General features: G+C 39.8%; 1 protein-coding gene across 1 annotated transcript in view; it reads left to right on the top strand.

Annotated features, from left to right (window-relative positions):
- The window catches only part of ranbp10 (RAN binding protein 10), a 48,535-nt gene that overhangs the window by 2,909 nt on the left and 30,569 nt on the right, over positions 1-15,057 (top strand). Inside the window, exon 2 of the mRNA XM_049575000.1 lies at positions 11,167-11,278. Within this exon, the coding sequence (XP_049430957.1) occupies positions 11,167-11,278 (112 nt within the window). The remainder of the gene's footprint in view (positions 1-11,166; positions 11,279-15,057) is intronic.

Raw genomic sequence — 15,057 nt, 5'->3', positions numbered from 1 at the left:
GTCTTCGCTGGTTGCCTGGAAAACAAGACTCCAGGAAGCAAGAGACTGCTGTTGTTGTTGTCTCCATTCATTCTAAGGTAAACAGAAATGGCCTTGAAGCAACTTTAAAGTTTGATTATTCCTTCTGAACTAATATCTAGGTTATGATATTAGCTAGCCTCTATAAGCATGTCATGTTGCTAATCATTTCATTTTAAGCTACAACCCATTTTGATGAGCAAGTGATGAAATTAGAGTAGGTGGATAGTTGCAACCTTTATCATTTACAGCAGTACAGGTCAATAATAGGATCAGAGGTAGTCAGTAGCTACATTAGCAGTGTTGGGCTCTATTACCGCCCGTTCAGAATACAGAACATTGTCTCTGGGTGGCAGATGTAGCAGTAACCACCTGCTGTCTGGAAGCTTGGTGAGCCCAAACATGCTGTGAAGGAAACCCATTTTAGTCACTTCATTTGATCCTGTTCTTACTGTCACTACCCAAAGCTATTGGCCAGGTGTTGATTTAACTGTTGATTGGAAGCTTTGTGATACATTTTTTTTACCCATACTGAAAAATACAGTGAAGTACTTAAAGGTGCTTTAATCAATATTTTTATGTGAACAATCGAACAATTATGAAATGTGAAAAAGGTTGCTTGTATAGTGTATAAATCTCGTGATATGGCCGCAATGAAGTCCATTCACTATACCAGCTGTGCTTTTTTACACAGGATCAAACAATGCTTGCATAATGCTGCATCAGTGTGTGACGGGCGTGAGGTGTAACACAACAATGTCAGCGTCTCATTGTTTCCCCAATTTGTGGACATTTTTGGTTGCTGTTCTTTAAGTTAGCTGCTAACTGCTTCTAGCTGCTTTTAAAATCTAATGCTGGTGGGTTTCACCCATAATGCGTCATCAGAGCATCACACCTGTGTCCCACCATGCCGGCTGTTCCAACAGATGTCAATTCGACACTGTTACTACCTCAGCTGCCGGCTTAAAGGTGAGACAACTCTGTTCCCTCATTCTGCGATTGTACCTTTTATATAGAACAGCGAGGCAAAAATAATGGCGCAACATTCCCTCCTTGAAGAGGCAGTGTAAATAGGCTGCTGACTCTTGAGACTATGCAGATGTTGAAAGTAAAATGTGCATTTTAGCCTCCTTTTAAACCATTGTCTTGTTTGTTTTGTTGGCCTGTAAACCATTTTAACAACCATCAAAACTCTGACAGACCCACCGTATCCTACCAGCCCAGCACCAAATGGCTGACAGACAGAGTTAGTGACTAGCTGGTAAACAAAGGATAGGAGCATCTAGCAGCTAAAGAGCCAGATATGTCTTTCAGGAGTCACCCCAACACAAAGCGAAAGACAGACACGTCCTAAAATGAATAGCAAATTAATAATTAATAACTCTGTGTCTGCTGCATGTGTAAAAAAGAAGTTGTCTGCTAACAAATTCATCAAAACAACTTTTAAGGTCAGTCATATACAAATGTTGAGATCTCAACTTGTTGCACAGCCCCCAAGGGGGAAAAAAATTAATTAATGCAGTTTTAAGATTCTGCACTTGTGGCAGCACTTCGCTCCAAATCCACTGGGGATAATTCACCTTCTCCTTACATGAACCTTGAGGTGCTGACCCTCATACCAGCGACTGCACACTCAGAGGCAAATATCCCCAAGTGATGTAGGTCACAGCCTGACAAAGCTAACAGAACTAAATCATCTGAAAAAAAAATCTGACATGCAATCCTGAGGTCACCAAAGAAGACCCGACATCCTCCAGTTTTTGGCTGCACCTTACAATTTTGTCCTTGAAAATTACAACCAGAATGACAAAGCACAATGGAGTCATCTATTGAGAAGGCGCTTGACGAAGTGCCAAGGATGAAGACAAAGCTTTTGGTCCAATTATACAAGGACCTAATTGCTCATAGTAACAGCTCCAGTGGCCCATTATCCCAGAGCCGCCCCTTCAGGACACCTTGGACTTGTCCAAGTTCATTAAACCCCCTGCTCCTTTAACACAGAGAGTAAAAAAGAAAGGAGCCCTAGATATTAAAAGCAACATTCAAGTAATGCTAGAAGTTAGAAATTCTAGCTGCATGCTCATCAATGTTATTGCTAACAGCAGTTTTCTGAGGTTTCTTGTGGATGCATTGTATTTCCGTCAAGTGATGCTACTGTAGGTGAAGTGAAAGAAGACCGGAACAGAGCTGGGGCCACTGTATTTAGCTGTGGTTCATTGTTTTAAACCATATCTACTGTACTTATCCAATTCCAAACTTTGTAATTTATTTATGTGATGGACGTGAAATACCTCTAAAAAACATTCTTTTGATTCCCAATAAGGCAGTAGAGAGTTTTTTAGGACAAGCTTTCAACATTTTAAGAGAGTAGTTAAGGTAGTTCACTGTTTTAAAAGGCCTCATACATTCACCCAGATGTGTTCAGTGATGCTGGTTTATTAGACTTCTGTTCAGGTTTAAGTTTGTTAAGTATCTAAACTCCACTAAACTCCATGTACTAATACAGAAGGTGTTGGGTCAGGAGTGGATTGTATATTAATCACAGACTGGATGGTTCAATTCTCGGATCCGACCATTCACATTTGGATGTATTCTTGATCAAAACCTCGAACCCTGATTGCTCTCAGCCAAGTGGCCAGCACCTTGAAAGGTAACTCCACCACCATGGGTGCATGCTGGGGTTTGCGGCACATGACAGAACACTTTTGGTAAAAGCCATAGACTGTATAAAAATTATGGATACAGCCACCGTGACATCACCTATTGGTACTGGACTCCTGTTCTGAAGCCTCGTGTTGGGCATTTTGGATGTTGCCATCTTGATTTTTGTTTTTGTTTTGGAGCCAGACAAGCCATATTTGGACAAGCAGGTGGAGGTGTGGAGGAGCGAGGGCAGATCTGACTCATAGACTGTCGTGACACTTAGCAGACCACAGCTTAGCCCTTTACTCAAAGTGACCACGTCCTCAGTTATGTGTAACTTTAAGCCTTGATGAAGTTTAAAGTGAGGTGTCTAAAGAATCACCCCCCTCGCAGTTGTCATGAATAGGGAAAATGGCTATAGAGACCAAAACCTTGTTTTTCCCAGGCTGAGCTGAGGGTCTATAAGGAGTAACTGGCTTTAGAAGCCACCCTCAAGTGGCCATTAGAAGAAATTACAGTTTTTTGGCATTTCCACATTGGCTTCATTTTCCACCTCTGGAGGTTGCTGCTTGGTTAAAGTGCTATAAACCGTTTCGAACTAAACAACAGAAACATTAGAATGAACTCTTCTCCAGGTTCTGTCCCTTGAGGGCAGATTGGCCAATCATAGTGTTGCAGTGGCCAGCCCTGACAAGGGTCCAACAGCTACACAGCTCTGCTTTATAGACTCTTGTGCAGTTGTTTCAGATTTTGTTCATTTGCAGGCTGCTTTTGTGGATTTGGAGCTAAATGCTGTGCCTAGGGCATGTGTATTAATGATATTCATTACGTTAAGAGGTTGGAAGGATATATACGTTTCTTCACCGTTCCAAAACCAAATAAAATGCTGAAAAGTTTAGGGTTAGCGAGCTAGCTAACTAGCTACCTACTGAATGTATACACATGCTACTTTTGCTTTTTAATGACTACAACACCTGCTACCTAGCCTGCTCTACAGGAACCAGTGAAGGGAAGCAGAGAAACTTTGCTGATATTCAACCAGCTGTGTGTTATCGTACTGTGTCCAGATCAACGGTGTTTGGCTTCACCCAGAGCTCCCAGCCTGTCCACCAGCGGAGGAGGTTCAGGTGCTGGTGGCACAGGGGAAGCCAAACACTGTTCATCTGTACACTGCCGTCACAAGTAGGAGGGGCTTAGCAAAGGGTCAGTTGGCCCCTTTTGTTTTCCCTGTTGGGAAGTTTGTTAATGCAGTAGTTGACAGGAAGTACACAGGAATCAAAGCTGATGCCCTACCAAAAGAATAGCAATGAAATGGTCTATAGATTGAATCACAATGTTTGATGACAATAACTTCTGGGTAGAAAATGTCCACAGAAGAATATTGTTTAACTTACATTCTAGGAGAGTGGGTTAATCAACGACACTAGCAAAGCAACAAAGTACATAAAATAAGCAAGAAATGTCAGATAGGTTGGACCACAGTGTCTAACTATATATCTTTAAATGTTACAGTTATGGCTGAAATTGACAACAGAAGGAAACAAGTTTGCTGATTTAACATATCTCTGCATTTCAAATCAATTGCCAGTTGTCTTCCCTGAAGTGATTGCTATTAGCACAATGTTAGAGTGATTCGGTCAATAAAAGAGCCTGTTTACACCTGATATTAACATGTCTCTTGGTGATCTGATCTCAAGAGGACAGCTCTAAGTCTGTCTGTTCACACCTGGTATTAGAATGCATCTCCACAGGCATCTCAAGTGACTATTTGTGATCAGATCTCACTCCCCTGCTCTAAATGCAAATAAACACATACACCTTTTCATTCACCATCATTAGGAGACTATTGCTGAAGGAGTGCAAGCTCCGCTCTGGGGACAGTTGATGAGCGTCTAGTCTCGCCACCAGACAATCAGAGATCTCCGCCTTCCGATAGTCTGGAGACACTTCTTTCTAAAGTGTGTTTAACACACTGGAGAAAACGGCCGGCAACAAAGCAACACCTCTTGCATTTTTTAAAAGGACACGCCCTCCCGGAAATGTGTGCTCCCCCTTTTCTCGTCCGAGCTTGAAAATGGATGCCGAGAGATTTAACTCCGTTTTATCAAACGTGCTCAGTCCATGAGACTGTGGAAATGAAGGACTTACAGCGACGTTGTTTTAAACTTTAACGCAGTAGATGTTTACGAGCACAAGAGTTCAGCGAGTCACCGAAGGACCGCCCTGCGGATTTACTATTGGTTCTACAACATAGGGAGTTTTTTTAAACTCTGAAATTGTATCCGCCCATCTAAACACAAAATCAGAGAGAAAGACATCAGTCTTTAGTTAAGCAAAGCGTCTAAGGACTGACTTGTGAGTCTAATGAGCGTCTGCCTACACACACAGTGTCAGGGCATACTGTTAGCATCACACTGCTAACATTACCTATTATTGCATTTAATGATGGAGTAGAGACATTTTGGTGTAGGTTTGAGTTTGTTAGGACAGCAGCTGCTGTGTTAGCTTGTGCTAGCTGGGCAGCTTTAAACTGTTTTCCAGGCGGAGGCTTCTTCAGCGCTGCGTCTGTCTAGATTGTGTAAGGGTAGCAACAGAAAGTTTGCTTCTCTGGCACGGAGCTGGAGAAATAGGGATCTCAGCAGAATGAGCAGCAGTCCTTCAATGTGGCCCAAAAGGACACATTAGTGTACGCACTGCTGAAAGAATGTGGCCATATATGGCCCAGATCACCTCTGAATGGGGTCTGAGCTATCGGATCTCAAGACACGTTGAGAACACCTGTACTTAAAGTTGTCCATTTGTGATCTGATCACCCAAGATGCATTTTCAGTTTGTTAACTTAGAATTTTAAAGGTGTAAATCTTCCTGCTGCAACAAAACCAATAGGAGTAAAGAAAATAACAATCATGCAGTTTGTACATGCCGTCATAGTCATGTGGAGAGGTCGAATCAGGGATCAAAAGTGAAAACACCTGTGTAAATGTTCCATGGGTGTGTAGGGTCTAAGTTTTTTAGCATTATTCCAACTTCTTTACATATTTTTGGCCATCATGCCTTTCTGTTAAAATAATCTTTCTTTGCAAAAGAAAATGTTTGACCGTCTATACCAGCCACCAGTAACATTCATACTAAAAAGATGGTTTACCATTGGCTTGTTTGAGCTTGTGTGCTCAGAAGAGCTTCCCACGTTGGGAGTTGGGTTTGGTGAGAGTTGTTTAGACTATGTAGTCAGTCAGCGTTTCTTTAATAAGTCTAACAATGTATGTAATAATCAAGCATGGCATCCAAAACAAAGGGCTGTTGTCTTTTGAGAACTTAAGCTAGAGTTTGCTTGCTTCTTACATGCAAGGACTGTGTGTGCAGGACAAGATCTGTCTGTTAAGAAGGGGGTCAGGTGAAAAAATAAGCAAGACTTTTATTTGCATGGCAGTGAGTCTTTTCATCAAGTCAAATGAGTGTTTGTACATTTTGTACTGATTGCAATGTACTTGTAGACATTATGAATGTGTCTTGTACTGACTCTCTTCTTCCATGGTCACATAGTGCTAATCACTCCTCTGCTGCTGCTGACAGGAAGAGGCAGAGGACAATGTTGCACTGAGGCCTTTATTGTACTGTTATTGAACTGATAGATTTTGCATTTTCTCCCCTGCTTGTGGTCAAGGCTAGAACCTGGAGGGGATTTCTGGTTTCTCAGTAAGCAGTTAAGGCCTTACAATGCTGTGTGGTAAGAACAGGACATTATTCTTTGACCCTTGACCTCTGGTGGGGAGGTTTGATGGCCTGAGCCCTGAACCCTCACAGACTTAACTGACTGTGTCACCTGGTATGGGCTTGAGTGCGGGAGGTTGGCTCCAATATGATATAATCCCAAACAGGACAGCACTTTGCAGTGATAACGTTACGTCAGCAACGCTAAAAAATGTTGTACAGTTGGGCCATGGGTGTAGGACTTTTTATTTCACGTTTTTTTTTACTGTCTTCAAAGCTGTTGTTGGTGACTTTTATATAAAAAAACAAAAAACACCCTTTCGTCATATTTGCTTAAACTGTCACTATATCCACAACATTAAATGAGACAGATAATATGTGGAGGGAAAAAAATCATATTCCTCTGCCCATGCTATAACCTTTTCACGCTTCTGCACGCGTTACTGCATGTGAACAAAAACAACCAATCATAGCTGAGGAGTCTCTAACGCAGCTGTCAATCACTGCTCATGAACTGCGGTCAAACTGTCAAAAGTAGGCAGAGCTGATCAAATATGAATCAAGATTCTGTTACTGCATTGCCTATTTCTCATCTCAGATGTTTTCAGAAGTATACTTTAGTGTACTGTTTGTAAAAAGAGAAAGTTTGTGAGTTCTGGTGTAGTAGCATATTTTTGTAGTTGGTGGTATATGTCTCTAGAATACCCTCAGATTATTTCTTCTAATCACCTGACAATGTGAAAAATCCTACAGGACTTTACAGTTGTGGCTTATTCTTTTATAAATGCAAAGATTAAAATTAACATAGGCTTTCACTTAGGGGGTGGTAGGTGTTGTTAAAAGTAGTAGCCATTTCTCCTACCCATCTGTGCAGCTGTAAAGAGACCTGTTGGCCTACTGACGACTCATGAAGAGCAGCTAAAAATAGATGCCATGAATGTTGCTGCAACCATTGGACCAGACAATCACACACACACACGCACAGGCGTGCTGGTCACATGGAAAACATATGTTGAGTTGTAGAATAGGCAGAATTCAGTTTTATTATGGCAAGGCCCTTTAACATTCAATCAGTAGCGGTAATAGCAACTGTAGACACCAGCAATTGCTTTTTGACAAGATTTAGTTCCAAACCAAATATCCATAATGTAATTTCAGCTAGTAGCAGTTACGTACAATTCATTTTTCTGTAGTCAAAATTTTAATTCTTTATATCATCAATTCTTATCAGTGGAAATGTTCATCTGTAAATTAATTACAACTACTTGACCTTTAACACTGACTTCTATTCAAATTCACTTACAGATCTCTATAATTCAATTTTGACATGTTACAAATCCAAGCCGAAATTTACATAATTTCATTTTGGCTAGTTGCAGTTCTAATCAATGATCATTTCTCCCTAGAATGAATGTCAGAATGTTTTTTTTATTTGTTTTAGTTTTCTTTATTTACTAGTGTAAATGCGCTTTTTAGATATCTGTAACTTTATTACAACTAGTAGACTTTTACCATTGACTTCTATTGAAACTCAATTTCAGATGTCTATAATTCAATTTTGACGTGTTATATTCGACATTATGTCGACATTCATTGTCCTGTAATTTTTACGAGTCAAAATGTTCTTGCAGATATCTTAAATGACATATGTGCATATCTGAAATGAACTTAGTCATTTTCAGGTAGACATTGCCTATTTAAAAAGTTGACCAATGGCTTTGTGGTACTTCAGTGTTATAATGACCACATATTTGAAATGGTTTGTTTATATGTTGGACATGACATAAATACAATTGTTGATGCCTAAAATGGAAAATTAGCCTTATCTGTAATTAAATTAAAGTTATCTAAATCTGTTTTGACTTGTCAAAGTGTAATTTCTACATGTGAAAATATATTAATAACATGTCAGTTTTTTAAACAGATATCTGAAATTGACATTTATATAGACTGGTAAATCAGTCTACAAAACTCTTTGGTTTTTCCTAGGGCTTTTTACTTGATGACACTGATGCACAAATGTGTGTTTATTTTTATATACTAATAATGTTCTGCAAATTATAATGTAGTTCATGTTAATATCATGATAATGGTGGTAACAGTTTTAGGGAATTATTGCATGACATTCATCTCCTGTAAACATTGTCTGCACACAGTATGGTGATGACTGCATGAGCAAGAAAATCACCACAAGCGTAAATGTTACATAAAAAAAAAAAAAAAAAGCAGAAGTATGTCATAGTTAAATATAGACCACAACACTGAGCTCAGATTCAGTCAACTAGCGTATTTGATCATTACTGTATGTCTTTGCATGTTTCTAGCTGGCTGTGTGTTAGTAGCTGGAAATTCCATTCTCTCTCTCTCTCTCTCTCTCTCTCTCTCTCTCTCTCTCTCTCTCTCTCTCTCTCTCTCTCACACACACTCACACACACAGCAACGGCCTCAAGGTGTCTGCTGACAGCCAGCTGCTTCGTTTAAGGTTACAGCCTATCTACATTTCATGCATGCACATACAAACACACACAGAGCTCACAATGACTTTATCAGGACAGATGAACTCAGTCAATGGTGTGATTACATGTAACAGAATGGGATGCACATGTTTACTGCAGTTATACAACACACTATTGAACATGGTAGTCTCTCTTATTCTCTCTCTTTCTCTCTCTCATGACCTGAGGGATTGCATAAGCAGCCATCTGAATATAGAATAACAGACAGTAATGACTGTTGTGCCTCAGTCTAATTGGTCCAGAGACAATGCATGAGCCCTTTGACCTTTTTACTCAGATCTGTACCAGTGACTGTATATAAAGTCTATTATCTTTACACACAGAGACAAAAAAAGAGAAGATGATGTCATATATAATCTCATTATAGAAAAGTCACGTTAATAGAAGTCTGCATTACTGGGAGAAAATCAGTCCTAGCTTACTCTGTGCATGACTGATCAGGTCCTAGTGCATCAAGTCATATTGTTAGATGTGATGTAGGCTGTGATATGTGGATTTGATAAGACATCCTTGAAAGTGAAGTATGACAAAGAGGAGCTTGTTCGTCAAACATAGGCCCGGGGATAAGAAACAAAAGCTTGTGAAAGCACAGTAGTTCAGTAAAAGTCATGGCCCTAACAGAATACTGTCACACGGCTGACAAGTGATCGCCAGCAGTGCTATACTTTGGCTTGTAGTGTGGGTAGTCAGGCTCTGGTCAGCTGGTTGGCTGTGTTTTCTTTGGCCCTAACTTTACAATGAGATCAGATTTACCAAACCTAGATCTGCTATTTGTTGCCATACTCAGATGTGTGAATCAGTAGAAAGCCAAAAGCCACACCGAATTTGTATCATGTTATTTGTTTATAGGTTAAGTTCATGGCACATAAGAGTTTTCAAATGTGAAAAAGGCATAAAATGCCAATGTAACAAAACAAATCAGGATATGGTTTATTTTTAGGCCTCTGTGCTGGTGATAGCCAGTTGTCCTTCCATCCATCCACCCCATTCTCATGAACACGGTATCTCAAGAATGCCTAGAGGGAATTTCTTAAAAGTTGGCACAAATGTCCACTTGGACTCAACAATAAACTGATTTGATTTTGGCGGTCATAGGTCAAAGGTCAAGGTCAATATGACCTTGTTTGTGTCATTCTTGTGAAAGTGATATCTCAAGAACACCTTAATGGACTTTTTTTTCAAATTTGGCACAAAAGTTTACTTGGACTCAATGATTACCGATTAGACTGAATAGAGGTCAAGGTCACTGTGACCTTGTGTCTGTCTAATTTTCATGAACGCCATACCTCAAGAACATCTTGATGGAGTTTCAGCAAATTTGGCACAAACCTCCTCTTAGACTCAAGAATGAACTGATTAGAATCCGATCGTCAGCGGTCACTGTGACCTCACAAAACATGTTTTTGGCTATAACTCAAGAATTCATGAGCTAATTAATGACGAAATTTCACAGAAATGTATAAAAGGATAAAATGATGAAGTGATGATATTTATATCTCAAAGGTCAACTTCACTGTGACATAATTTTCTGAAAAAACACTTTTCTGGCCATTACTCAACGTCACATCTCAGGAACAGAAGGGAAAACATTTGGTCAGATACTGAACTGGTGACACTCATTATGGGTGTCCACCTTGAAACTTTGCTGATTCTGTGCTGTCAGGGAGGAAGATGAGTGTGAAGCATGAATCTTTTCACAGACATGGATGTAAACTGTAACTGCAACTCGATGGGTTTGCAGAGGCATGCAACCACAAAGTAGTAATTCTACTTTAGAAGATAGATAGATATTACACCAGCTTACACTTCTAAATGTTCCACTGCTACAACAGAGAATGAGTCTGAAAGTGTAAATCTGCAGTTAGATCTGCTAGACACTAGACACTACAATTTTAAAGATGCTCAACACCCAGTTGGTGTAAACAAAGGCAGTTGAGCACACAAATGCAGGATTTTTACAGCTGTCCCTCTGCTGGTTTGGGAATTAAACTTAGCCAATAACCAAACATGTTGGTGAAACTGTTCGTCTGCTGTGCAAGCTTTGGTAGAAAATCAGCAATCAAACACAGCCCAATGTCATTCTAAAGCTCCATTTTGCTAGTGAAAGAGAATCAGAAGCAACAGGCTAATGTCTCTTTGTAAACTGTTGGTTTAGTTCTTGTCAGTGAGACTCAATGCCACAACAAACCTTGACAAAGCACTTTCCAGAAGACTAAATCCGTACATGAAATGAAGTTACCATATTGTTCATGAACACCTTGTATTTCTCCTCTTGCAGGCCATGGTAAGAACCACAAGGATGCAGCATCAGTGCGAGCCACACACCCGATCCCTGCTGCCTGTGGGATCTACTACTTTGAAGTCAAGATTGTCAGCAAAGGTCGAGACGGGTAAGCAGATAGATACAGCTCTATTGAAGCTTTATTACATGTGTTCTGTTGATGTGCAAGAACTTTTTCCAGGTCATTGTTACACTTATTTTCACTGTGCCCAAACAAAACAAAAAAATAGTTCTTCAAATCAAATTGATTGGAGCAATGACGACTTTAGAGTCTCAGTTTCATGCTCAGGTCCATGGATTCCTGTCTTGCATTGGCTGTTTTCTAAGAATATGAACCGAGGAGCCAATCTGATGAGAAATCAACTTGTTCTGCCCAAATGGACATTGCTAGATATAAACAAAAGTGCCAACCACGATTAACAGTGCAAATATGTTTTGTCATTTATGTGTATGTGTCTATATGGGAATTCTAGCTGTTAGCAACAAACAGTAAGTCATTATCAAAAAGCTATAACTGGTAATGAGTTAAACTGATTCAGTACTAGTGGCTTAAGGGACAGCGATGCAGGGTAGTTGGTCAGTCTTAATAATTATTGACAGGATTGCTGTGACATTTAGTAAAGAAATTCAGTTTGTAAAGGATGAACGATAATGTCTTTGCCCATGTTTACCTAACAGCAGAGTACGTTAAAAACAAACCCCTCCTTCATGTAGGCCTCAGCTGGGCTTTGAAATGAATTTTAAAGGTGTAGTTCACCCCAAAATTTAAAAATCGTATTTTTCCTCTTACCTGTAGTGCTATTTAACAATCTAGATTGTTTTGGTGTGAGCTGCTGAGTGTTGGAGATATCGGTCTTAGAGATGTCTGCCTTCTCTCAAATATGATGGTACTAGATGGCACTCAGCTTGTGGTGCTCAAAGTACCAAACAAATTTCTTTGAAAAACTCAACAGCAATGTCTCATGACCAAGTTACTCAAGATAATCCACAGACCTTGTTGTGAGCAGTTTCGTGCAGGAACTATTTTCTTTCTACGGAACTATACCTGTCAACTGTATCACCGCACAGAAGGAAGCATGCATCTACTGCTAGCTCACCTAGCACCACTGAACAGGCTAATGTTACAGTTCAGCCAAAGAGGACAGAAAGGTCAGACATCCCTGGGCCACAGTGATGGCTTGTGAATTTGTGAACTTGCTTCAGCAGCATTTCCCTCACCTTGGGTCTGCATAAAAACAGCAATCTTGATATCACTGTTCCATGTTCTTTGCCAAATGCAACAGTGTCTCCAAATATGTCACTCACGACCTTTATCAGAGTGGTCTCAGTCTTGTTGCCAATATCTGTATCAGCTGTCCTGTTCTCCAAATGCTTTAGTGTCATGACAGAGGGAGTTGCATCAACAGTGCTAGACATTTAAACCCATCTGCTGTGTCAGTGACAATAGGGATGTTTCAACCCAAAAGTGATTAAGAAACATGCCCTGGCTTGTCAAATGTGAGGAATAAGACCTGACTGTCGAGGTTCTATGTAGCTGAAAAATCAAAAGATTCATCTTAGCTGCACCAGAATGATCTCAATGTGACATTTGGCCCAGTTATTTCCAGACACAAAGACAAAAAGAACATCTAAAAGAAATGCAATACAGAATAACCTTTTTTAACTGTGTTTTAGTGGTTCTGGTTGATGTATTTTTAAAGCAGTATCAGAGAAATTTTATTACCTGTATCATGGGGCTGTACTGTATGTTGCCCATAGTACACTCAGTACTAACTGAATTTTTCCCCTGTGATTAAACCAATCCAGACATTGTTTGCTCCATAATAGCAGCCAGAATAGGTGACATCATGCACTGTGCCTGAAGTAACTGAATTACCTTAAAAATGAATTCAGTTTTACAGTACGGCATATTACTGCCCCTTAGCTAAAGCATCCGTTGTGCAGCGACTCTGCAATTTCTTTGCTATAGGTGCTTAGATTCCTGGCTTTCAAAACTCACTTTTTGACCTGTAGGCTCCTCTGCATTGTAACTGAAACTCTCCTCCATCCTCCCCAATAAAAGTCTCAGGTTGCATAATACACTGTTAACACTCCCCAGTTCCAGTTAAGCAGCTCAGCGAACAGAACAAAACAGTGGTGTGAAAGACGACTGCAATGTGGGAGTGTCTGTATGTGTAGCTATAAATGGGCTAGCCTTCCAAATCAACTTAGCTGCTTGACTTGAAACACCATACAGTGCCAGTGTGTTTGTATGGAGCGATTGTCTGGTTCACTGGACCACAGGCAGGATTTAATGGCATCTTGAATTTGAATTTGAGTTGCAGCATGAAATAATGACACATATTGCATCACAAACACTTTTGAATGGACATTCCTTTCATTCTAACAGTGTAGATAGAAGTGGTATGTCAAGAAATACTGCATGAGTAATGCCACAACATGCCACTACAATAACATGCACTGCATGTTTATTTCTAAGTAAGGAACTTGGCTGTATAATTAAACCAAAATAAACCAAAGTGTGATATTGACTATTGAACTCTGACTCAAAAAACACAACTGTCAATGCAATAGCCTCAGTTTTCAGGCTTAATCAACAGCGTGAAGGAAAAATCAAACTAAAATTTGAAGTCTCATCACTTTGCCCAGGTGACAGCAGTCATTGAAGGCTTTATGTTTTCAGGTTGTCCATCCGTCCATACGTATGTCCATATGTACTAATGTACTGTAAGTCCTATTCTTGTTTGCCCGGTATCACAAGAACCACTTGAGGGAATTTCCTTAAATTTGGCACAAACGTCCACTTGAACTCAGGGATGAACTGATAAGAATTTGGTGGTCAAAGGTCAAAGTCACTGTGACCTCACAAAACACGTTTTTGGACATAAGTCAAGAATACAAATGCTAATCATGACTAAGGTTGAATATAATAAAATTATTAAGTGATGACATTTTATATCCAAAAGGTCACATTTGGTCAGATACTGAATTGGTGACAATAATCTTGGGTGCCCACCTTGATGCCAAACTAATTGTATAGATCCTCTGTGCTGTCGGGTTGAAGATGTGCTTGAAGCATTCACATTTTAGAATAAGCGGCTTCTTTGCACCAACATCTATATTTGAAACATTGTCTGCTGTCATGGCTACATACAAGTCTGGATGATATTTTCAACAGGCTTGGCAATTAGTGCTTTTTATCAACTGTGAGTGATTTAATGTCCCTTCACAACAGTTTAATCCAAGTTACACTTTCCCACTAGACATTACTTTTCACTACATTTCTCTTTGGTAAAGTTTAGTTTCTGCTGCCACCTCTTTTGTCTGATACTTGTTTTAGCCCAACAAAACATAGTAAACCCTTTTTGGCTTCAATTTAATGTTTGGCCATGGCATATTGCCCATATGAATTACCATTTTATGTTCAAATAGTACTTTGAGATGTTTTATTTTGACTAACATAAGCCTTGTCATAGGGACAGATTGGCATGTAAATTACATCATCAGAACTGTAACCAATCCTTTGCCAAGCTCCGACCCTGTGTGATTGTCCATCAAGCTGTCAGAGTTTACGTGGACCCCACACTGTGACTAACTGCACTTCCTGAAGAATTATTATTCAATGGTGGAAGGGCAGGGGAAGCCAAACTCTGTTTATCTGTGAAAACTAAGATGACACATCTTAGGCTACACACAACAGGCCATACCACTTTCAGCGTTTGAGTTTGGTTTTGTAACAGGGAAGAAAAACATTATCAGTCACAGACAGTGATAAGTCTAATACTTTTTTCCAAACTGAAGAAACGCACAAATATTACACTGGATTGTGGAATTTTGGAAAAGCATTCATGGTCTTAAGGGCCCAGCTGTTCAGAAGTAATCTGATCA

This window comes from Epinephelus fuscoguttatus, linkage group LG4 (genome assembly GCF_011397635.1).
Source record: "Epinephelus fuscoguttatus linkage group LG4, E.fuscoguttatus.final_Chr_v1".
In the NCBI taxonomy this organism is placed as follows: domain Eukaryota; kingdom Metazoa; phylum Chordata; class Actinopteri; order Perciformes; family Serranidae; genus Epinephelus; species Epinephelus fuscoguttatus.
The sequence above is the reverse complement of the archived record's forward strand: the minus strand, read 5'-3'. Positions and strand labels throughout refer to the sequence as shown.